A 25,964-nucleotide genomic window follows, 5' to 3' on the forward strand; every position below is an offset into this window, starting at 1 on the left:
CACATCTCAGCATGGCTATTGGCCACTGTATTCCACAGGCCTTGCATTCTGGAGGCTCTTATCTTTACCAATCAATTTTTGAGAGGATGAAAGAATGTCTCTTCTGGAGGCTATAATACATGGTCGGCGCTTTTAAAGAGAACACCTTTTGGTCTAATAAATAAATGGACATTTTGTTCATTAAAAAAAATTCCTCTAGAAGGTCAGTTACAAAAGGGGAGCTGAGTGTATAAACTCCTTGGAAATACAAAATTCTGGACAGTTCTTCCTGAGGGCTTCCTCAATTTGCATTTAGAGCAAGGTCTGTCTCCAGTGTGGCTCCAAGGGAAGATTCCCATATATGGAAATTACTCAGTGGACAAATACCTAGAACACCCCGAATCCTTTGCAAATCTCCAGTTCTTCTTTCACAGGAATGATCATATATGTTTTTGGATACTGGAGAGATTTATCTAAATGGTTTTTTATACAGGCAATTTTTTCCAATCCTGTCCCATCCTCCAGAGCTGTACTGCCTGTAGGTTGAAGAGTTCCCCAAGAAAAGGCAGCTTAAGTTTGATGTCAAAGATAGACTAAAACTTGAAGATGACCCTGAAATATAAATGAGTCTTCACAGTTGACACTGAGAGAGCCTGAGCCATGGAATGACTTGCAGCTTTGCTCAGTTACATTATGTACTAAGTTCTGTACGAGCATTTGTGAATTTCTTTTCAGGTTGTGCCATTGTTGTTGCCACGTGTGACATCAGTTTCTCATAACCCATGTCAGTGGAGGCTGTGAGTCCCTCCACAGAGGTCAGTGAGTTTGTCACAGTGCCAGCTCAGAAGTTCCCAAAGAGGAATGGGGAACACTGAAATGTTTGTTCTTCCTCAGCAGGAAAATTACAGTCTTGTGCCAGGGGCCAGATCAGGGGCTACCTAGGCATTTCTTGGCTTGGGAGCACGGGGGGAAAGAGCTGAAAAAATCAGCTCAGTTTCTGTGTCCTGCTGTGTCTTCACCTGTTGTTAACAAGTGCTGGTAGGAGGAGGGTTTCCCCCCACCACATTGTTTCCTACATGGAAATTGGAGCTATATCTTCCAGCACCGTTTCAGTGCTGCAAAGAAAAGTAGTAGAAAGAATTGCAGTCATCAGAGTGTGCAGAAAACATAATTTCTGCTTCAAAACATTTTTGAAATCTAAAATCTCATCTTCTAACTTGGGGTGCTGCAAGATGCACCATGTGTTGTCTCATCACTGCTGAGATTTTTTCTTGTGCCTTCATAATTTTTGTTTTCTTGTCATTCTCATTCCAGTAGGCATGCACTGTATCACAGCAGTGCCTGAAGAGCTGTTTATACAATGTGAGCAAAAACCTACTGCAAGGAATAGGTAGCTTTAGAAGTAAATCAGAAAACAGAGAGGGGAAAAATAAAGCATTTTCTAGGTATTCAGATGAGGCAGAATATATGCATGTGGTCACAGAGGAGTGAAAGGTTGGATCTCAATCTTCAGTAAAGTGTGAAGAATCACATTTCTTAGGCTTCCCAGAGAAGTAGTGTTATTCATGAGGAGATCCTGACCTGCTTGTTACCCCCTGCATGCTGTTTCCTGGAGCTCACCTGCTCCTGATCAAGGATTCCATCAAAAAAAGAAGTGGAGAGGACAAATGCCTCCTGTGAATCCTTCACTAGCACTAAGGAAAATCTTTAAGGAGAGCAATAAAAATTGCATGAATATGCTTCTTCCCTTCTCTTCCAGTTAACAGTGCCTGTGCCTCCAATACTTCTGACGGTATGAAATGTGTGGTATTATGAAATTTTTTGTATAATGAGGGAACTCTAATGATGGAAGCATAGACTGCTAGACAAAGTGGTCTTTTTACTAGTTCTACCTTCTTTCCCCTTAAAACTCTAACTCTGATATCTGTGATTTCAGTGCTGTGTGGATTTTCAGATACTGAATTTCCATGTCTCAAAGACTTGTTATAGTCTCCTTCTTTTGGCCTGCTCACTGCTAGGTTTTCTTAGTTCTGTGCAAGTGGAAATTTTTGAGCTGTGGGTTAGAATCCATCATGGAAAGAAATGTTCTGGAAATGAAGTAACTAACTGTACTTTTTGTGCCTTTTAAGGACACAGTTTCTTATGTGCCAGAGAAGAAGAACCAGTGAGTAAACAAAAAGGAAGAAACAAAATAGTAAGACCTCCTTCACTCCAGACAATGACAGATATGACTGAGAAGCCAAAGTCCATTGTGTGGCCTGAATACTTGCCAAAACAATCAGTCACTTACAGGGCCTCATACTGGTATCATTGTCTTGCAGATTCCCTACTAATAGAGGGTTTTGCATAGCAATCAATAGCAAGGTGCATTTTTGAACAGATATCTATTGGAATATTCTTTTAAACAAAGTTTGACAAAATGTACTATATTTAGACTTGTACTTTTCCACTGTCAAGACATTACATCTCAAACTCTGCAGAATGTCCTCAGGGAGACACACATTTCTACATTCTGTGAGAAGGCAAGAAAAGGTGTGTCTGGCATGAACAAATCTTGGTCAAATGCTTTCTTTAATTCTTCTACTACATGCTGGGTTAGCTCTGAAGACAATTTAGAAGTAGAGAATGTTTCCCTCTCACTTTTCTCTTGATTAACCCTCTGCTGCCCAGGGTACTAGCCAGTTTATAAACATTTGGAAATGAGATCTTGGAGTGGAATAAGAGAAGCAAAGTTCAGGACGTGCAGCAGCACCATAGGAGTTCTGCCATAAAATCTCATTGAGCCCCACTCAGTGCTTTCCATCTCACTCTGTGCTCTTCAACCGACCGCCTTCTTGACCCAGAAACAAAGCTGAGTTAAGAGTATGACCCAAGTAGCCAGAAGAAACTGGCTCAGAGCATCTTTTTTGTTTTTGACTGTGCTCATTGACTAGATTCATGTGCCTTGGAGTTAAGCTGTTATACCAGTGCCATCAAATACTTCTGTATTGATGTGATATTCCTGCATGAGACTGCCCTGTTCCAGGATATGATTTGTAAAGCTGGCCCCAGAGATTGTACCTTCTTAGAGGTCAGTAACACAAGATTTGTTCCTGTACATATAAGGAATTCATTCAGGGTATGTGAATCATGGTACCGTGTCCTTTCTTTGGAAAACGATGTGATGATACTGTGCCCTTTCTTTGGAAAATCATATCAAATGTGGTAAATAACTGCTTTCTTCACTTGTAAATTTTGTTCTGCAGAACAATAGCTGTGGGTTGTAATGGAAGATACAGCCTTAAATGTTCACACCCTTTGTCAAACCTTCTTAACATTAAAATAAAAGGCCACTGGACTTCACTTCTTGTGAGTGGAACAGTTCTTAGCTTCTTCCTCCCAATATCCACACTGAAGGGTCCAGTACACAGTCCTTGATAGTAAAAGGAATCAAGTGAGACCAAGTACTTAAGAAAAAAAGTCTCTAAAGATGCTGTTTGATACTAAGCTAATACACAATTTGGTGTCCCCTCAATGCAGCTTCAGGCACTTTAGTGTCTCTCTATATCATCAGCTGTGTAAAACTATAAATGAAACTATATGAAGCATATAAAATTATATGAAGCATTTAGCACTGTAATTCTGAAAAACACCTGTACTTCATTCTTAACAGCTAGCATAATATGTCCTTGAGAACAATGGGTGAGTCAGGCAGTTTATTACTGTTTTCTAATAATGCTGTTTTAATTGACAGCCATATTTTGAAAGGTAATATTTTTTTGAGGGGATTGTTTGTACACTTTCTTTCAAATACTTTGTCTACTGGTTATGCAAAGAATAAGATTTCCAAATAGGCAATCCACAGTTTGTTTCTTATCATACGTGAAAATACTTTGTCACTTCTAGTTTTCTGCTTTCTCCTTGCTGTGCTATTTTGATCAGTCATTAGAGAAACCAAGTATGTTCTCCCTAGAACTGCAAGAGCTCAGTCTCAACTTGTGCAATGCCCTCTTTTCACTGAGTGCACCATACTTTCGTTACAGAATCAACCCACTGAGCACCTGAAAACTTAATTTAGAGATGTACAACGGCATTAGTTAAAACACTTCCTGTATTTTATGTAAGTAAAACCATGAAAGAGGAAAAAGAAAAAGGGACATCTGAGGAATGTAAGTTACTGAAGTACAACAGAATCAATTGCTTTCTACTTTGCTGTAAGTAATGAAGTGGCTCACAGGATCATTCACCTGCTAACTAATGGAAGGAGAATCTATTGAACTTACTGATAACAGCTCATTGAAATTCACTTTTTTTTTTCCCCTCCTAAAAACATTATTATGACCTGTAACAGGGAGTAAATGTGAAGTATCTCAAGTATGTTTGGGTGAGATCACACATCTTTCAATACGAAAGGAAGTAAGAAGACTGTCATCTGAAAAAGGCTTGGAGATGATCCCTATGGATCTATTTGCACTTAACCTTAGACCAATATTTGTATTTTCTCCTTGAAGAATGAGTTCTGGGAAACAAAAGGCAAAGATATTACAAACAAAGCACTTCCAGACACTGGAGATCAGTCTGAAGATCCTGTTATTAAAGAAATACAACTCTGCATTACATATGTAGATGACAATAAAATATATTTTATGAAGTGTGTTTTGTGTCACAGCAGGGCTGACTGGCCAGAGTGGTTATGCTTTCATTGGCTTAGAACTTCCACAAGATTCTGTTTGACACCAAGTCTAAAAAAGTGTTAGAAGAGCTGTTTATTTAAAGGGCAGTGTCAGAATGTAGTGGTACTAACATCTGACTGTATGAAAGTTTTTGTTAAGAAAAGGAAAAAATTAATTTTGGGGGAGGAAAGGACAATATTGCTTAAAAATAAAACAAACCATAGCCCCTCTGCTTTTTAATATTTATAAGACCTTTTTACCCTCAAATGATGCAATATGCCTTTGTGAAATGCAAGAGGCATGGCAGACCACAAAATTTAGCAAGATTTTCCTATCTGCAATATGCTATGGCAATCTGCCCTCAAAAGTCTAATTACCTCTTTCAAAAGCCTTGTGTGATTGTGCAAGCTGCACAATTTATTCCTAATTCTTTTTCTTCAGGGTAATAATGCTGATACTTGAAGAAAGTTTTTGTTATAAAATGAAATGGAAAAGCATTTAAACAGTCAGAACACTGCTGTGGATATCAAACGCGCGATACACCGTGTTTCCCAGGACAGAATATTGCTTAGACTAACCACCCAGTGATGCTGGTTCGTTGACTGAGACATCATTATCCTAATTCAGACCAATTTACAAAATGGAAACACAGCTTCTACATCCAGACCATTTGGTCATAATGTGTCACAGGTAGCACTTCGTTATGATGAACGCAAATCATTACAGTGCTCCTGAAATCCCTATTTATGTCACCACTAGAGGCTTACTCCCCTTTTCTATTTCACGAACTATAAGTCTGCCAAACCATCCCTCCAAGGCCCTGCAGCACGTAGAAGCTTGCTTTGCAGGCTTACATGCAGTCCATGTAGGAGGGGTGGGGAATGTTTATGGTACAAGCAAGTCCTTGTGTCATCCAGTGTGAGTAACTTTGGAAAGTGAATGCTGTAGCTAGGTCATGCTCCCTTGTCATCACGCCTCTTAAAAGTAATATTGCATGTTAAGACTATTGAGAAATAGTGAACTTTTATGTGCTGCCTCAAAGATCTAATTGACCTCAACGTTTTTGATCACATAAGTAAACACTGCATGCGTAAGACAACATACAAAATGAGACTTTATCATGTTTTCTACCTGCTAGCTTCAAAATATAAAGGCAAAAATTAGTCTTCACAGAAATTAAAGAAAGGCCAATACTATACAGTTTAAAACTTACTATATGTCTCATTTGAAAGATTACTGTTTTTCTGTGAATTACAAAACAAAATACATCTTCTTCTAAAAGAATTATTGCTTGAAATAAAATATTTAATGCCAGAAATGGTGTTTAGTTTGATGTCCTTATGCAGAGAAGGCTGAATACAAATTACATAGTAAAAAGCCTAGAAACCTTATGGTACTGAGTCTAAAAGAATTTTTTAGAGAGGAATACCTTAATTTAAAAATTGCTCATTTCATGTAACTTGAAAATGACCATCATATGAAAACAAGTGGTGCATATTTACTTATTAAGGCTTCTGACAGTTGAATTTCATAAAAACATGAAAATAAAATTCCTTTTTAAAAATGTAAATGAAGTCCAATGGTCAAATAATTCTATACAAAACAGAATAATCATGTAGAACATTCTTAATCCAGAGGACATGGGAAGCATGGAGGATACTAAGAATGTACAATATTTGTAGTTGGGTGGACATTATGCATCTACTAATTCACACCTGTGATGTCTGCATTCACCTTTGGAGCAAAATCATTTAATCAAAAAGGATTTCAGCATCAGGAAGCCATGACTTCAATTTGCAGAAATCTGTTTAAATGATGAAGTATTTGGGTCACTATCTTGTTTTATATCTGTGTATTTTATTGAGCTGAGTACAATCTCAATGCCAAACATATCCAGATTGTCTGCCTCCCTTCACTTTTCCTAAAAATGTTGATAGTCACAACAATGATGGTATTTATTAAAATACTTTACTAATCCTGGTAATTCAATATCTGGTTCCTCTGGTCTCCTGTAGGATGTGCAAGAGCCAATTTTGTGCTGTTACTCTGATTGCACTACTGAACTATTAGAAAGATGCTCTAAAAAAGCAGCCAGCACTCTCCATGTTATCCCATACTGTCCCATCAGCAATAAGGCAGAAATGTAGTAGCATCAAGAGAGGTAAGGTAAAAGGTAGCTTTTTACCAGGTGATACAGCTGGTAGTTGATTCAAACTTGTAGGAAGTAAATGATAGTTCCTGGGCAATTTATCAAAGTGCTTGAGCTGTCAGAACACCTGAGTGTTGAAAGTTTAAATCACAAGTGATCATAGCTCCTTGGCACAGTCCTCAGGTTCCTCTTCATTTGGGCACGGAACACAATTTTGAGGAAAAAATTGTGGTCACACTTAAAGTCTCTGTACTTTGTTAAAGAAAGCAAAGTAACAGCTCCCAGTGCTTTGTGCTGTGCATCGATAGTAAGAAAACCATCCCAATTATTTTAGCTCAGTCTTGCACCTTTTTCAAGTAGGAGTTTTGTACCTTATTGGAGGAATGACTTTGACACATTGTAAGACTTTGGCAAATAAATCTCGGGTATTGCTGCTTTCTTTTGGTAAAGTATCATTCTGTTTCATAAGTCATATATAGACCATTATACTTGATGATAAACTGTTTCCAGGTTGATTTTTTAAAAATGAAATATACATACTGGGTTACAGGCTTTTCTCAGTACCCCTTTCTTCTGTAGGCACTTCACCTCTTAATTGTAACAGATTTTACATTCCTGACAATAACTTTGCATGACAGTAAAATGTTATTTTGGATTTCAAAAAAATCCCTAAAATACAATCACTTTTCCTAAAAGCCTTGAATTCTGAGGAATAGATTTAATTTTTGAAAACCAAAGAATCCCTTATCCTGTGTCTGCACATTGAGGATCAGTGCTATGAAACTCCTGTGCCAACTGTTTGTATTACAGAGCCCACAGCAGCATCTGTGGAGTCAGGGCACGAGCAGCCTCCTCTCCCTGCCTGCCAGCAAGCCTGGCCGTGCAGCTGTGCCAGCACAGAGGGATATTTGTGTGCTAAACCTAAACCTGATGTGGGACACATTCCCTGCCCTTCCAGGATCCCAGTTGGCTTCTCAGGGCAGCCTACAGCCACTATAATATAATATACCCAGGATGTTTGGCAGAATCTCCCGGTTGTCCTTCAGTGCTTTCTTTTTTTTCACATTTGTTTGCCTGTGTAGAGCACAACGTCAGAGCCCTAAAGACTTAGACATCTGAAAATGTTCTGATAGTCTATTTGGATTCTTTTCCAGAAACACTTTATTTTTATGACTTCTCTTTAAACTAAATTATCAACACTGGTACTTGGTGAGATTTCCAATTTTCTGGATAAGGCAACTAAGGTGGAAAAGCCACACCATCTTGTATTCACTTCAGGAGATTAAAAAAGAGAGAAAAATGAAAGCAAAATAATAGCTTTTCTCTCTCTCTGCTTCAACATCGATAGTGATTGAGGTGTCTTGTATCTCCCTGAGACCCCAGGCCTGATCTTCTGAGCTTCCTCCATCTGCAGAGGTCACTCCCTTCAGACTGCAAGTGACCCAAGGAAAGCACTTGCTGAGGACTTCTGGTTCCAGAGCAGGGGGACAGGGTGGTATCATGGCCAGTCCTTGCATCAGACTGGCTGGGCAGGGTGAGGTGAGGGTAATGTTTTGCTCAGGTCCAGCTTAGTGTCGTATTTCCCACAGTAGCCAGCAGCAGCTGGTAATTAGGGAAAGAATACAGAAGAGGTCAAGTATGAAAGGACATTTTGCTGATATTTCCTCTGAGCTTTAGGCAGTCTGTGGCATAGCGATTTCCAGAAAGCAGAGTTTGTATTTGCATTCTTTTGCTATTTGGGTCTTGATGGACTTTCTATGATTTTTTCTAATTACTTTCTGAACCATTCATAGTTTTGCCATACACAACATCCTGTGGTAATGAATTCTGTGATTCAGTTATGTTGTGCAACAAAATGTTCTCTTTTTTAAAAAATCTTCATAGTAATTTCATTAGGTGCCCCTGCTTCTCTTATCACGAGAAATGTGAATAGTTTTTCTCTGATCTATTTTCTGCTTAGCTACGTTCTATTATTTTCTCTGCTTTCCTAGAAAGAAGCAGCTTAACACCTTTGTTGCCTTCCTCAGTACAGTACTATCTATATTCATTTGAAGAATTTAATGAATAGTGTAACTATATTTTTTTCTAATAATTCATTTATTTTTGCCTTTTTGATGTCTATTGACTGACATTTTCATATATGTCTACTGGATAGCTCATGTAAAGCTGCTCATCACTGTATGTACAAACACAGTTATGCACTTAGAGGAAAACTTGTCTTTACTCTGCATTTATCAACAGTGAATTTTGCTTGCTGCTTTATGTTTTGTATTATGAAACAATTTTTTACGTTTTTCAGCAGATTTTACTTTTCCACATAATTTCATATCCTCAGCAAACTCCATCACCTTCTTATTCTCTGCTTAGCCTAACAATGCAGTAAGTTCAAAAGCATGCATCTCTGTTGGGCTGCATTGAGAATCCTCCTCCCTTTGTTGTGAAGTCTGGCCTCTTGCTTACTGTACATTATTAAACGTACGTATTAAATGATGAGCCATCTCATCCTACAACAGCTTCATTTCCTTGCTGCAGGACTTTGTAAAAAGCTTCCTGAAAATATAAGTACACTGCTATCAACAGATTATTCTTATCCACATGATTATTGACTCCTATAGAAAAACTGTAGATTTGCCAACCAAGACTTAAAACATTTGTTGATTCTTTGCTGTTTCACTTACCCAGATGTCTTCTAACTTTATTATTACAATTTAATTTCTTCATGAAGTCTTGAGTAATACCAGAGGTCCTTTAATACCACAGAGTCCATTAAAGCTTTCTGTGCAAAAAAACCCCCAAAAAAGCCCCAAAACAAAAGGAAAGTTACTGGGGATATATAACAAGTCTAAAATATTACAAGGTTATGGTGCTGGTTTTTTTCAGAATTGCTTTAGTGATCCCATACCCAAGGCAGGACTTCAACACCAGATTAGTAGGAACTTGCGAGGCAAGCTCCAATTCAAATAACTGAATTTTTCCTTTGTATTTAATACAAAAATAGATCAAGGCTAGACAACAGTTATTTATCCCTTCTCTTCTCACTGAGGTTTGCTGACCTTTCTAAGGTTCATGACTAAACTAGTATGCTGTATGTATTTCCAACATAGCATAATTCATTAATATTAGTATCTATAGTTGGAAGAAATAAACTTTTGACTTCTGAAAAATACAACAGCCTGTTTCCTTGATAAAAAGCATGTCACTAGTGCTTCACTCTTAACCGCTGTCCGTCAAATCACTTACAAATTCTGAGTCTTGATCCTAAAGCACTGGTGTAAAAAACCTTGACAGATAACCATTAATTACCTATGGAAAGAACTGTTCCTTTGGGATTTTGTAGACAATATATGTTCACAATATTTCATTCTCAGATGAAATACAAGGAAAACAGTGAGACATGCCTTTAGTAATTTTAAATGAAGCCTACAGAAGATCCCACCTAAACAAAGAGAAGGAAATTAATAAGAGGCAAGTAGGATCTGTAAAGCTGTGTATGTGCATAGGTTCTCAATGGTGTGTACAGCCTTGCAGCTAAATGCGGCTGAACACGAGATTTCAAATCATTTCAGGGAAAATTGTGACGGTAATAAGACAGTAAAATGTGGGAGAGACGTAAGAGCTAAGATATGAAAGCTTTGGGGAAAAAACTGCTGTATAAAGGATAAAGTTTCTTAATTCAGAGATAATACAGTAATGGACAGCCTTCAAATGATTTAGCTAGCTAGAAGCAATGGATTTGATTTTTGAGGATAAATTGTAGTAATTATCCCCAAAAGAACAGAGTGAGTAACCATCCACAAGTTTTCTACGTGATATTATGGGAGCAAATGAATCAGGCATACACTTGTGATGTGGTGCCAGTGGGGGAGGGGAGAGACACCAGATGTTCCTTAAGAAGCAAGAGTTAACAAGAAAGAAAAAGCAGAACTTCCTCCTAGTAAGATCAACATATTTCTGGGTTTTCATTCAAAAGAAAATTTCAGGAATGTCCTGCACAGACTTAGGTGGCTCAGGAAAAGGTATGTACGAAAGGCTTTCATATACTTACTTTACTTAAGGGAAACGACCACGAAAAAAGAGGTAGCAAAGACTGGAACAGAATTCAGTCTTTCTTTAACTAATCTTTAATCCTAGAATGCCTAAGCAGGAGCAAGTAAAATAGAAAATCAGTAATTCTTATTAGAATAAAAAATTTGCAATCAAAAGGATCAGTTGTTGCCATTAGCCTTATTCTGGTTTATGATAAATTCTGATGTTATTTTGGACCCATTTCTCTAGTAAATATCACTGTACTTTAGATGGCATTTCTACGTAGAACTGACATTATGTGTCTGCTCATCACTGTTCTTAAGCCTGTGTTTTCCAGATGTCTGAGAAGAATGATTTTGTTCTGGTGAATTGAAAAGATCCTGTATCTTAGATATCTTCAGGTCTAAAGGTTGCAATGGAAACACATAACCGATAACTAAAAGCCATAATGTTTTCTGAACTGGAAACCAATCTGGTGCCAACCAAATATAATGGGAGTATGTGACAAGCAATTGATTATTTCTTCAAAGAGACAGAACCTGTTCATTATATCACTTTTAAGACATTATTAAAAATTAATAATGATATTAACATATATATTACTATGAAGATTATTAATGTTATAACCCCCAAAAAGGACTGTAGATTTCTAAAGTATGTGGCTTTTCCTGTAAACCTGAGGAATACAGCCAGTCATGAGGTGGAGAGATATTGATCACAAAGCATTTTTCATGTTAATGCTCTGAATCAATGCTTTCATTTGAAACCTGAGTTGTGTTATGATTGCTTAGTCTTCAGAAATGGTAGAGAACCAGACTGAACTTTACCAACTGTGTCCTACCAGAGGGACATTCTATTTATTTTGAACCAGAATTGGAATCTGGATCTGTTGTTTCTGAGCAAGTAGGAGCAACTTCCTTACAGGAGTACAGTGCATTAACAACTTGATAAGCATTTAGGGAGTGTTAAGGAAAAAACAGTTACAGTTATACTGCAAAAAGGAAAAAAAAAAAGGATTAAGTCAATAATGTTTGCTTAAGATTCAAATATCTGATGAATAATCAATTTTCTGAGCACCTTTCATAAGCAATTATTTATCATTTGCATAATTTATGCTTCTGTGGAGGTTTAGATTAGCTAGTAAATACTATGGAATCATCAATTGTACTGTCACTGTTTTCCACGTTCAGTTGCAAAACACATGGTGAAAGAAAAAAAATGTCTGAGTCGATGACACAAAAGGAGATGTGTCTGCTGAAAACTGACTCTGTTCAGCAAGGGCCATAACTAGTGAACATCCTTAAACTGCATGGATGTCTCTATGAACATGCATTCATACCCCCTGGAGTCCAAACTCAATTTCATACAACTCCCTGAAAGAATAGAATGTTCTGTTTATAATAAGCCACTATTGACCAGATAAATATGAACTGAAGACCTGGAAGTCATTTCATTATTATTTGATAAGGTATTCTATATAAAGAGCTGTGTAATTACAGCTGAGAGTAAAGTTCTGCCATAAACATGGAAAAGTCCCCATTTGACATGCATGTGTTCTCAAGGCCATATTTGAAAACTTCCATGTTGTTATCACTGATACACTGACAAATGTTGACATGCTGTTGTAGAATGGATCATTTCAACATCCAAACATAAGTATACTTTGAGAAAATAAGAAAAATACATATTTAGCCTTAGAATATCCATTTTTGTAATAGTCCAGAGAGAATATCCAAACCAAGGCGAGAAGAGAGAGATCTAGAGTGGTTTTTACTCATGAATTTTCTGTCCTTAGGGATCGGTGTCTTGCCAGCAATTCTCTACCATTTGTTACAGTGCGGATACTGCAACATGCATATCAAACAAGGAGGCCCATGGAAAGAAATATCTATGGACCGGTTCTTGATAGCTGTTTCAGAGATGTTTATTTCTCCAGCCGCATGGCCGGAGCTCTGCCGAGGAACTCCTCCAATCACGGGACCCGAGGGTCCTTGCCCGCGCAGGGGAACACAAAATAACCAATGGGGAACGAGGCTGACCAGGGGCAGGGAAACCCCATGTCTGTCCCCTCAGGGCCCCTCTCCCAGGGCTACATGGCAGGGGGAGGGCCCCAACACTAATTCTTTCACTGTTTTATGAAAAAGAAGAGCATAAATACAAGTTGGATAGTGACTATGATTTTATAATTTTGCAGAGAAGATGGGTAACTGCAGGCAACAAAGCTTGTTATTTACCTGAAGCTCTGAAAATTCAGACCATATGCAACTGAAATTGGGTACTTCCAAAAGTGTCGAAAAATTGTGGCATGTTTTTGAAATCTGATAAAATTATTTTGCAAGATGAAGTTAAGTGGAGTAAAATACCCTCAATTCATATTCACTTCTACTGGGTTTCATATGCTTAGTATGCATTCCTGTAACTATGCTATGTATGCCCGTATAAAACACTTGTGAATCAATTAACATTTTTCATATATGTGTTACAGTAATGTCCCAGATTTGATTGTACATTTTATTTGCATGGTGTTTCTATCTTTACTATCTAAATTTAAATTATTGTATGAAGATTTTTGAAATCTGGCTAGAAAAGCAAAAATTGCTTTGTCCTCAAAGGTGAAATGGACTTGTTGGGCTGTCCTAATTATAAATAGTCTCACTTGGATTAGATTAGATACCAAACAAACAAAACCATAATATTTATGTATTCAACTTCTTGGTAAGAAGACAAAATCACACAGTGAATGCTACAGTACTTAGCTATTATGAAATTAAACTTAAGGAGCAGTGCATCTTTTGATGCTAAAATATGTTGCAGGGGCAAGCTGAGGTGGCCAAGGTCCAAATGTTCTCCTCAGCCTGGAGAAACCCCATATCTGGGTGTGGTGCCTTTATTTTATACAGCTCCTTAAGATATTAAAGATTTATTGAGCCAGATTTTAAATAGTAACACAGTAGGAGTTTGATATAGTTTTCTACTGAGAAAACAACTTTCCTAAAAGAGATGGTGTTATGGCTTCCTGTCTTTTTCAGTGTTATATCAAGAGTAATTGCATACAAAAAATAACCTATACTTGAAGAGTCCCAGTCCAGAATCAAGGACTGCCAAATTCCCTTGTTGTCCATTATTATTCTGTCTCGTCCCTTCAGTGTGACATTTTCTGCTGAACAGTGAACAGCATCAGTGGTCAAGGTAGAGACTGGGCCCCATGTCATTTCAATCTTACAGGGAGCTGGTTAGTAGAATCAGAATTATGTCCCTACCTGCTGAAGTCTGAAATTCCAGGTTTGCCATTTCTGAAACTAGTATGCAGATGGGACTTTCTTTCTTGTTGAGTGTCTAATCTGAAGAGAATGTGGTACTGTGAAACCTTATGAACAGCCACACCTAACCCACAGTTCTCTGTGAAGAACCTGCTTTAAACACACCCATTTACTTAGTGTCATCTACTGGTTATCTCTTTTCAACTTCTCCCAAATTTATACTGACAATGAATTTCCCTTTGGAGTAATTTGAAACTTCTTAATCACAGAAACAGAACTGTGCAAATGTTTTTTGCTTCTAGAACTGTGTTCTTCCATACTTCATCATTCAAATTAGTTTGTTCCTAGGGAAATAGGCCTGAGAATGTGGGAGTTCTGCATGCCTGACTTCTGGTCCCTCCTTCAGGGACTGTACATGCATTCTGCATTCTGTTTAATTTTTACTGAAACAGCATTGGAAACAGACTGCAGTATGTTTTTCTGTGTCTTAAGAGTTTACCTTTTTTTCACAAGGAAAAAAAAACCCAAATGATTCCTGAACTATTTTACATTACTAAAAACTAAAACATTATTTTACATTACTAAAAACAGGTTTCATTAAAAATTAAGAAAGACGTTAGGCTTTTAAGATGTTCTAATTCAAATTCATGTGTTTGCCAATTATGGGTTTTGCAACCACATAAATGGTACTGTCTTGACCAGAGGTGGTAGTTCAGAATACTTAACAAAAGCATGCAGCATCCTCATAGCATTACATGACAATCAGTGCTTCCAGAATGACTAAGGAAGCTTAAATGGGGCATTTGGTTCAAGCTGCCAGAATTACATACTTGCCTAGAGGTTGTTTATATACAAATGAACGCTGAGTAATTGCCAAATGACTGACAACAAGACAGTCACCTCGGAAAGCATGTACAAACTTCTTCTCTCACAAAATAGAATAAGGGGTTTGTGTCAGTGCCTGGTGCACTTGTGCCTGCAGCTTGGTAGCACTACGAATTTGGCAAGATGTATTGCGAGAGGCCCATATCCTGTACACCAGGCACATGAACTGGCCCAGCCCTAAGAAAGTTGCACAGCATCTGCTGGCATTTTGCTGGATTAGTTGCTACAATTTGCACTTATTTTCACAAGCAACAAATCTGTCTAAAGTGATACCACTACCACTTGCTATGTTTTTATCTTTTTTTTGTCATTTGAAATACTTTTATATGTATGTTCAGTTCTCGATAATATTCTCTCCTCATTGTGTTCTTTTCTATTTTACTAAAATGGATCCCCGCTCTCTCTCCTCTACCCCATCAGTTCTTTTAGTACGCAGCTCAATCAGCTCTACCTGCTCCCTCTGGTTTAGGACTTTGAGATCTAGCAACAAGACCAGGTTGTGCAATAGATTAGCATAATCTAGGACTTGGAAATCTAGCAACAAGACCAGGTTGTGCAATAGATTAGCATAATGTGTTATTAAATATTACATCATAAATGGAGAAATATTCTGGCAGACATTTTTGTAGCTACCGAACATGGGTTTGTGTATAATACCAATATGAAGGCATCTCTATTTGTGCCACAGTTTGACTTCTCATTTTGAGCTAATGTACAGTGGCACTGAAGACACAGAGGCTGGCATGAATCTTCCTCTCTTTCTCCCTCCCTCTTTCTACTCTCCCAGCCACTTCTACTCTTCTGTTGCTTTGCAGCTTGTGCTTCTACAGGCATTTACACACAACCAGATCTGGAGATCTAACTGGGGATAATTATAACCTCAAAACAAAATAAAAGCTTAGTTTTTACTAAACTAAAAGGTACTTTTAAATGGATCAGCTTTACGACCCAGTTCATTCACCTGCCAAATGAATCCTTGTGCTTACATTCTTAGCATGGGAACAGAAACAAGCAATTAAGAGCAGGTAGGACCAGTTCCTTTTTTTCGAGGGACAGTTTTAAGTGGCTGAGTTACAGAGATACTCTTCTGCACTGATACCACAGGCCAGGAGATAAACCCGGAAGAGATCCTTGTTGCACATTCAGAGATCAAACACAGATTTATTAGTCCTCCTTAGCAAAATCCTGGTTGTTTCTAGGCATTTTGAGGACAGAAAAGTAGAATGATCTGTAAAGGTGTTCAAGATCAATATAAGTGTAGAAAACTATAAATATTGTAGAACCCATTTATATTTGGTTTAGCTTTACAGCAAAAGGGACACACATTGCTTATGTATGTAGTGTTCATGTTGCTCCTACCAATTAAAAAGTTGAGGAATGCTGCAAAGCTTTTCAGATGGAAATACAGGCTATAATCTTAAGTACCAGCACATTAGATTTTTAAAGTGACACAGGATTAAGTGGTCAGTTTTCAGAGCAGAGATCTTTGTCAAAAATCTTGCTACCACAGGTGTGGTACAACTAATGCACAACCAAGTTGAAACAGCATCTTAAAGAACATAAGAGTACTACTGGATGTTTGTGTTGATGATGCCTACTGAAGTATCATAGAATGGTTTGGGTAGGAAAGGTCCTTAAAGACCATCTAATTCCAGCCCCCTGTCCTGGGCAGAGACACCTTCCACTACACCAGGTTGCTCAAAGCTCTGTCTACCCTGGCATGGAACAATTCCAGGGATGGGGCATCTACAACTTCTCTGGGCAACCTGTTTCAGCGCCTCACCACTCACAGTAAAGAAGTTCTTCCTAATATCTAAACCTGACCTCTTTCAATTTAAGGCCATCACCCCTTGTGAAAATTCCTTCTCCGACACTCTTGTAGGTCCCCTGTAGGTAGTGGAAGGTGCTCTAAGGGCTTCTGGAGCCTTCTCTTCTCCAGACTGCACCCCAGCCCTCTCAGTCTGTCTTTATAGGAGAGGTGCTTCAGCCCTTAGATCATCTTTGTGGCCCTCCAATGGACTGGTTCAAACAGGTCTCCGTCCTTGTGTCAGGGGCTCCAGAGCTTAATGCAGTGCTCCAGGTGGTGTCTCCAGGTGGGAGAGCAGAGTAGAAGGGGAGAATCCCCTCCCTCGACCAGCTGGCCACACTTCTCTTGATGTAGCCCAGGATAAAGTTGGCTTTCTGGGCTGCAAGGGCACATTAAAGCTAATGCTGAGCTTCTCATCAACGAACTATCCCTCAAGTCCTTCTCACCAGTGCTCTTCTCTGCTCAGCCTGTTTTTGTGCTTGGGATTACCCTGACCTCATAACTGCCCTGTTGCACTTCATGAGGTTTGCATGGACCCGCTTCTCAAGGTCCTAATGCAGCTGGTGTGGGGTCAGTAGCTCTGACCGAGGAAGCTGTGACCGGTCCGGAGAGATGGTCCCGAGAGAGATCGTCTTCCCAGGGCCCGGTGTCTTCCCTCAGCTGCTGGCTGGAGGGCCCGTGCAGAGGCTGTCAGCTCTTTAGTGATTGTCAGCTCGTGATTTCACCTTAGCTCTGCAGGGCAGCCTCCAAGCCAGACCAGGGAGAGGGAGAGAGAGAGACGAGAGGCTCGTGTAGCTGTTCTGCACAAGGTAGCTTTATTAGTCGGGGAAGGGGAGGCCAGGAACGAACATCTCTCTGCCCTCGCAGGGACAGGGGGCTGGCTTTATAGGGATACAGGGGGTGGGTGTCAGAGGGTAAGGGCCAATGGGCTACAAAGGATCTGCATAGGGTCTCCCAGAGGATTCGGGGTTTGTCGTCTTCTCCCCGTAACTGCAAAGTGGCTGCCTTTCCAGGGGAGTTCTGCTGGGAGATTGAGCAATCTCCTTATCTCAGCAGACCTCCCTCCAGGGCGGGGGCTGGGCATACCCTACAAGGTCCCTCTGGATGGGAAGTACTATAGCTCTGACTACATTCTTTACAATGTAATAACAGTTTAATATTAATTATTGTATTACAGCAATGCCTTGAAATTTTATCAGCAGTTTATGAGTGTCATGCATCTTAACAAGTACTATTACTTTTCTGAGCACCGATACCTAAATCTTGATTTTATAGTTAAAACAGTTTAACTGAAGAATTTGTTCTTGCTAAGTAAAAACATTGCTAAATGGATGCTTTTGAGGATAGACAATGATTTTCAATACTATAGAAAAACACATTGCAGTAAGAAGTAGTCTTTTTATAGTTCAGTTAGACTATTTGTGAGGAAAGCTGATGAAAGCAACTAAAATAAATTCATGGTATCAAACATTTACCTTGAATACTTCACCAAAATGCTATCTGAATCTGTAGCCTCTATTACTGCAATATAATGAAAAAAACACTGCCCTAAGTTGTGCCAAGGGAAGTTTAGATTGGATGTTAGGAAAAATCCCTTCACCAAAAGGGTTGTCAAGCCCATGCTGCCCATGGAAGTGGTAGAGTTACCACTAGAGGCCGTGGCACTTAGGGACATGGTTTAGTGGTGGACTTGGCAGTGCTGGGTTAACAGTTGGACTTGATGATCTAAAAGGTCTTTTCTAACCTACAAAATTTTATGATTCTATAAATATGAATCTGAAAGACAAAAAAAAAGACAGGACTATTTCAAACCACAGAAGAAACACATGCAATGAATACAATAGCAGAGGTGTGTATGTGGCTGGAATACTGGTGGGCAACTGATCTTGAAGTTTAAAATGTGCCGATCACCACATTTGTAAACACATTTCTCATGCAAAGATGTTATAGATTTTGTCTAAAATAGAATCAACAGGGCAAAAGACCAATCATAACTTTTTCATGTCAGAAACACTGTCATAAAATGAAAACTAATTATACTGCTCAGGGCAAGACAGATCTAGTTGGCAGAACAGTTTATATTCTAAACATCTAGTGGTACTTAGACCATGCAGTGACTACAGTTCCAGATTTATTCACTAGAATTGGAACAGACAGGTTACACATCCATTCTTCCTGGCAGATCTTGGAGGAAGGGAGGGGGAGCTAATTCTGTTAAAATTTTCTTGTCTTTCAGTGAAAAAGTTTTGTTTGAAAAACGTCTTGAACATCATTATCTCCTGAGCAAGAACTGATTTGAGTAGTAGAAAGGTTGATTTGAGTGTACTGTTTAAATCAAGTAACCCTCAGAAATCAGCACTCCAAAATGCTGACGTTAAACTCTGATTTAATTGAACAGCTGCTACAAGTGAATAGGAGTTGAAATAGCTCAGCACTTTGTTCGACTGTTCTGCATGTACACAATAGATTTGGCTCAACAAGAGCATTTTTTATTAAACAATGCTTTCATTTGCAGCTAGATGCAGCATATAATTGTATCTTACATTAGAATATAAGCACATTAGCTTACAGTTCTGTGTTCTCAAGGTCTATGGCACAGGTATAAATATGGCTGTTCTTTCAGCCTCAATACGTGCAGAATACATCATAAGTTAGAGCTTAATAATGAGATTCAATGCCTTAGGTATTTCTTTTCTGTGAAACTGTTGGATCATGTTTTAATTGGTTTTATTTTTTCAAAATTTAAAAAGTTCAAAGAATTATGGGGATAAAGAATGCAAAGGTACAAATGAACACCAGAAATCAAATGTCTTTTTCAAAAAGAAAGAAAAAGTGCAAACCTAGTAAGTTTTGCTGGAAGCCTAAAGTGATCTAGTCGGTTCAAAGGTTGAGTTGGGTATCAATGTTGGCAAACACTCAAAGGAGGGCACCGGGACATGGCTGGCTGGCACAAGCCAAGGACGATGCCATCCCATGGCAGAGACACTGAGAGAGAAAGGGGTCAAAAACAGAGCAGCAAAACCACACAGTGTCGCGGCTGGTCCTGTTTTGCACTTACAGTGGAAAAACACATCCTCATATCCACGACTGTGAGAGGATTTAAAAGAAGAAGAAAAAATTTAGTTTTCTGTGAGATGATTAAAAGCAAGAGATTGCCTTGATTTTCATGCTTGGGAACGCTGAGACAGGAAAGCTGAAAGTTCATAGAAAGCGCTGCAGCACATGGTTGTAAAACAACGGGCTTCCACGAACCAGAACCACCTCCCCGAACTCTGGGTGAGTCCACGAAGACGTAGAGGTGGCCGTGAGCCTGCCCGAGGCCAGAAGGAAGCGGTGTCCCGGTGACAGAGGCGCTCGGCAGCCGCCGGCTGCTCCCGCCCGGCCCCGGCCCCGGCCCCGCCCGCGGCGGCGACGCGGCCCCTTTAAAAGGGGGCGGGGCCGCCCCAAAGTTTGCCCAAGTTGCGGCGCGGGCCGGTGGCGCGCGGGTCGCGGCCCGGCCATGGCGCCCCCCGGCCGGTAGCGCCGCCATGGACTCGCTGACCGCCCTCACCGGCAAGGGCGGCCGCCTGCTCCGCGGCACCGCCAGCCGCCTCTGGGGCGCCGTGCCCGGCGGCCTCCGCCATGGCCGCTGCCAGGACGGCCGGAGCCGCGGGGAGCCGGGCCCCGCCAAGCCGACGGCAGGTACGCTGGGGAAGGGGCTGAGGCGCGGGGGTAGCCGGGGTGTAACGGCGGGCAACGGGCGGCCTGGGCCTCCCCGGGCAGCGGGCTCGGCTCCTCGCCCCTTCCGAGCCTTCCTGGAGTGTGAGAGCGAGCGGGAGCAGCAGGGGGAGAGGGTCCCTTCCCAGCCGGGAGCGGCCCCGCCGTGCCCCGGGCTCGCAGCCGAGCCGGTCAGGGAGACCGTCAGCGGCTGGTGCCCCGCTCCCGGGGCGGCTCTGAGCGGCGGCCGGGGGAGGGCGAGAAGGGGGCGCGGGGCGGGCGGGGTAGGGCCCGCACGTGGGTCGGGGCCGGGCACTGCTGGGGCTGGGTCTAACAGCAGCAGACTGACTGAACGTCTTCCTGATTTCTGCGACACAACTCCTGCTCTTACTTTCACTAACCTCTCTCTCCTGGTATTTTCGCAGACCAGGGTGGAGGAAAGCATCCGGAGCACAAGCTCCTCGGTTTGAGATGTCCTTTATGTACGAGGTTGTTTCTGGCTCTCAGGTGCTCCCGAGGATCAGGCAGCGTCACTGGGAAGTAGGCTCGGTGATGCTAAGGGCAGAAGTAGTACCTCTGCCACTCAGTGGCCAAATAGGCCAGTCAGGAGACAGCCGGTGACTCCTTGTCCTGTGCCTGGGAGTAAGAGGGCTGCTGTTGTTACCCCTTTTCTTGATAATGTTGTTGGGCTGTAGGTATAGGTACTGTAAGTTACTCATCTGATGTGAGCACTTATATTGGCAAGAAATACCATGAAAACCGGAGGGGTGGTCGGTGAATGCACGCACACTTCTTTATGCAGAAGAGGAGCATGCAGTGAGAACTCTAAAGAGGTAATGCTATTGACTAGGAATTAAAATCAAGTCATGACATATCTAGTAAGAGCAGCATGATCTAATGATTGCGTGGAAAGAAAAAGACATAGGAAATTAAGTTTGTGAAAGTGCTTTGTAATAAATAAAGAGCAGTATACAATGAATAGTAAATGTTTTCCTTTTTTCCCGTTTTGAGAAACTTTGTGTGAAGTGGATGAATGAATGTTTGTTATAGCTTCTAGGTGAAGTTGAACTCAGGTCTCTACTGAAATGTAATATTAAATTGCATTAAGTTTCTGTGTTAGTGTATGTTATTTTGAAAGAGTAAAATAATTTTTTATCATGAAGAGAAACTAGGTCTGGTACTCAGTGTAGTAGGCAAGGTAATAGGAATGCCCATGCAGCCAGTCAGGTGTAAATAGTGTTTCCTTGTGTGCATTGGATCACTTCTTGCTCAGAAAGGATAATTGGTAACTGGCTATATTTACAGTGCCACTCTTTATTTATTTCATGTCCCTCCCCCCCAACATACACAGGCAGAGACAGTAACTTGTTTTTCAGCAGTGAAATGAAGTACCTTGAACAAGGCCTCTGCAAACAGTTAAAGACTTTTTGACAAAGATTACTTACACTCTTTTGCGGAACCAAAATGGAAGTAAAATGCTTTAGCATTTTCTGGTCATTTAATCACTTACAAGGCCTTGTGTTCAGCTGTTAGTATAAAGCATCTCTTGTGATCCATGGGATTTCTTGGAGGGAAAAGCTCTGTTTTTCCCCCTCTTCTTCTGGGAGAAAGGATTAATTTAGACTGCACTGTAATGTTCTGGGGTTTTTTTTCCCTCTAGCTTTGAGCAGAAAATGTATTTTCTCAGATGCCTTCATAATGTAATGCTTAATATTTGTGTTAATGACAAGTTCTAGAATGCAGGGTGAGTTTGTGTATATATGGACTTTAATGTGCTTTTTTCACTAACCTAGGAAAAACATACTGTGCAAGGCAAGTAGACCTCAGCCCTGCCATGCTGCCTTCCCCTTCACAGGGTTTCTGTCAGTTATGGGCAGAAACACATTCTTGTGACTGTAGAATTCTTCTGGCAAGCATTTTGCTGGCTTTCACAAACCACCTGTGACTTGGTAATGGGTGCTGTGGAAGCTGTAACAGTGATTGCAGTGCTTCATTTGAAATCAAACCTCTGTTTTAATTAGAGATGGGTCCCCTGGCATTAGCTTAAGACTTAGTGGCAGATTCTTAATACTCCAAATGTTTACTCTGTGCAGTGTTCTGGATCCAGGCCTACCTATTACTCTGTTTTTCTTCCCCACTTAGGGCTTTCAGTGGTTTTTTTTGGGGTTGTTTTTGTGTGTGTGTGTGTGTGGTTCAGCTGTGACTGTGCATTACTTGTTAGGAGAACAGTTCATCATAAATTCCTTAAAACCATGTTTCCACTTTTCTGAAACAAAAAAAACCCCAACCTTTTTTCAGCTTCTACAATGAAGTATCTCAATTTAATTCATGTAATATTAGTAGTTTTACCTTTACTGTTTCCATGCTTGTCTTTTTGAACAGTTGAACAGCTTTTCTTATCAGGTTTCCAAGCTCAGGGAGGTAAGTGTGTTCAAAGGCTGTGCTTTAAATCACTTCTTTGGATACATACAGAACAGTTTATAGTATTTCTTAGTAGGGAGAGAGGATGCGCTGGGAGACTGAGTAGTGCCACAGGAGTCTGTAAACCTGTTTATCCGGTTTACACTGTTTGTGTCAGCAGCCTAGTTAGTCAGTGAAAAAACTTTATAAAGATTTTTTTTTTTTTTAATGATTGTGATGGAGGATAAAAATGCAAAGATAATCAGTAATTCAATAGTAAAGGCACTCTCAATGTCAGTGTAAACTTATTTTTTTTAAAAAAGGCTTGTAAGCTATGAAATATAGCTTCTAAATATAGTCTATTGATAATTTATAGGAAGAGCTAATATGTATGTATTCAAGCCTGGATTTACCTAGAAACTTTAGCTAGAACAGAATGTAGTTTTCTTGGTTATTGTAATGTACCATAGGTGTTAGCATGCTGAAGTTGTATGTGTTTTATTTGTTTTAAGATGCAACTCAAGGCTTTAGGGAATGTGTGATTAAGAATTATCTTTACTGCAGAATTAACCTGAACATTCAGTTTAATTTGAGTCTCATCTATACAAACCTCTTACTTAAAAGATGCCAGCAGCACATCCCATAGTTCACTCTGGTATGTGGTTTGTCTGCTGTGCGAGGAGAGTGACCAGCAGTGAGGTTTTGCTTCTTTTTTGTGACATTGCTGAGGCTACACATTGAATGTGCTCTTTGGTTTGTGTACCACTGTTAAAGAGAGCTGCTGAGGAGCTATAGCGGGTCCAGACAGTATATTTAGGGGCACAGGGCGCATGACCTCTGAGTAGGTTTTGAGGGAGCTGGGCCTTAGTTATGCAAAGGGAGACCAAGGCAACTTAGAGGCAATCTAATTATGGCCTACACATACCTAAAGGGACACACTCTTCTCAGTGGTAAGAGATCAAGGAGGAGCAGAAGCCATGAGTTTTAGCTTAGGAGGTTCAAACTGGACAGTAGAAAAAACTTCACACAGAGTGTTCCATCAGGACAGCTTTAAGCTGACCTGATTTGATGTTGACAGTAATTCTACTTCAGACTGGAGGCTGGAGTAAATGCATTCAAGAGGCTTCTCTTCTGGATAACACTTTGATTCTGTGAGGATATACTTTCATACCTGGAGTCTTGTGCTTCTTGCCTCCTAGACATGTTCACCTCACTTCTCTCTGTGGTCACTTAATGGAGGGAGAAGATAAACTGCACAGGTAGTGCTGACGTCCTGCAGTGTGTCTCTCATTAACTACAGAAGTTAAATAAAAATCAGTGATTCCGAGACTCCTCTCAACCAGTCTGTCAGGGAAGTTTTTCTAGCTGCCTTGTATTGAAACTGTTGTTGTTGTTGTTGTTGTTTTTCTCCCTCAGGTTCAACTTGTTGTTCAGTTCTGAACCATGTGGTCTGTGGGCTTATTTACATTTCTTTCATACCAGCTTTGGAGTCTTGATTGGTAAGGTTACCATATACAGTATATCCAGTGAGCTGTGTGGCTTGTCAGTCCTCTGTACTGTGGTCAAGGTAGCAGCAGTGCATTAGAAAGATAAATGTGCAGTGCCAAGTTATAATACATTTTTCAAGTCCTGCTGTAAAAGTTAATATCTTCCTTTTTAAAAATTTGTCTGAGAATAAGGCAGGTTATTTTCTCCTTTCATCTTTATTCAGTACCTCATTTTTAAGAAATTAACAGGTGTATGATAAAGTAGGAAAGAGGATTCAAACTGGGGAGATGCAGTTCTGTGAGTTTTCTTGTACACACTGTTCCGGATGAAGCACATATGAAATGTACCGGCACCCTTTACAAAGACGCTAATGCTTCGCTATCATGTCTGAAAATAATTCAGTTGGTACAGGCATAAGAAGCAAATGTGATCTTGGAATGTATCAGGCTGGTGACTCAGTCATCTTGTGATATGTTAATGTATGCACAAGTTCTTCTTGAGACTTCTGCGCTACTAGTATACAGGATTTCTTGAGTATTCTCTTGGTGCATGTGATGTTAAATGATCTTTTACTTCAGGTTCTGCTTTGTACTATTACATCTTTCCCTGCACCTTTTTCTCCAGGCTCTGGGGCTGCAGAATTCATTGTATGTTCTTTTACCCAGCCTTTGCTCTTGATTGTCCTTTTGAGCGTCTGCTGATGTGCAGTTAAACTGTGTTAAAAACTACTCCGTTGAGATCTCATTAATATACCCCTCCGTTCTCCTGATTTCTATTTCTCTCTCCTCTTTACTGAATTTTTTACATATTTCACAATTCTTAAACCAGTTTTTACTGTTCATCAGGATTCTGATATATCAGATGTTTAACTGAAGTTTAGTTTATAAGCTAATCTAGCAGATGACTGAAACATCTTTTTCTGTTATTCTGGTGTCCTTTGACTGTATTGCATTTTTGTTTTAATGTGTAACATTGATTGTGGTTTTTATCTTAATTTTTCTGGTTAATTTCCATTTCTAACATTCAAAGAGTTTAGAAGGTGATATTTTATTGAGAACTTCATACTCATGGCAGCATTTCAGGTCACTACATGTATGAATAATAATTTACTGTTCATCAGTAAGCAACACACCTTGTATTATATGTATAAATCTCCCTCTGGCCTTAGGTGGTGGCCTTAGGTATCTGTATTGCTTGCCAGAAAAAATGTGGAAGGAATTATAGTTAACAGATAACGCAAATGGCAAGATTTTTTAGCGCTGCTTAAAGTGGGGAAGATGATGACTTCAAGCTAGGTTTCCCAGTGCTTTATTCAGGTTTGGAGTGTCCAAAGATGGAAACTGCACAGCTGCACTGAAGGGTTTTTTGCCTTCTCTTTACTCAGAAGCTCTTTTGTTTCTTCTTTGTTACCTTTTGTTCTCCTACTGTATGTCACTGAGGAACCTGGCTCTGTCATCTTGACACCTGCGGGAAGGCTATCTAGAAGGTAGAGGATGACTGCTGTTACAGTCCTCCAAAACCACCTCTCCTTCAGGCTGGAGGAGCTCTGTTCTCCTGGCCTCTTCTCACAGCCCCTGACTACCTTGGAGTCCCTTCACCAAACCAGTTTTGTTTATGTATGT

The 25,964-nt window shown here is 40.1% G+C and overlaps 1 protein-coding gene across 8 annotated transcripts in view; it reads left to right on the top strand.

The window, feature by feature from the left end:
- OXR1 (oxidation resistance 1) overlaps window positions 1-25,964 on the top strand; it is a 275,865-nt gene that overhangs the window by 178,554 nt on the left and 71,347 nt on the right. For 2 of the 8 annotated variants that reach the window (XM_048286460.1, XM_048286466.1), the window contains exon 1: window positions 20,271-20,439. The exons of the other annotated variants lie outside the window; for them this stretch is intronic. In XM_048286460.1, the coding sequence (XP_048142417.1) occupies window positions 20,286-20,439 (154 nt within the window). In that variant the 5' untranslated portion in view covers window positions 20,271-20,285. Of the gene's footprint in view, window positions 1-20,270; window positions 20,440-25,964 lie in introns of those variants that run through there. 8 annotated transcript variants of the gene reach the window in all.

The sequence above is a fragment of the Corvus hawaiiensis genome, chromosome 26 (genome assembly GCF_020740725.1).
Source record: "Corvus hawaiiensis isolate bCorHaw1 chromosome 26, bCorHaw1.pri.cur, whole genome shotgun sequence".
Classification (NCBI taxonomy): domain Eukaryota; kingdom Metazoa; phylum Chordata; class Aves; order Passeriformes; family Corvidae; genus Corvus; species Corvus hawaiiensis.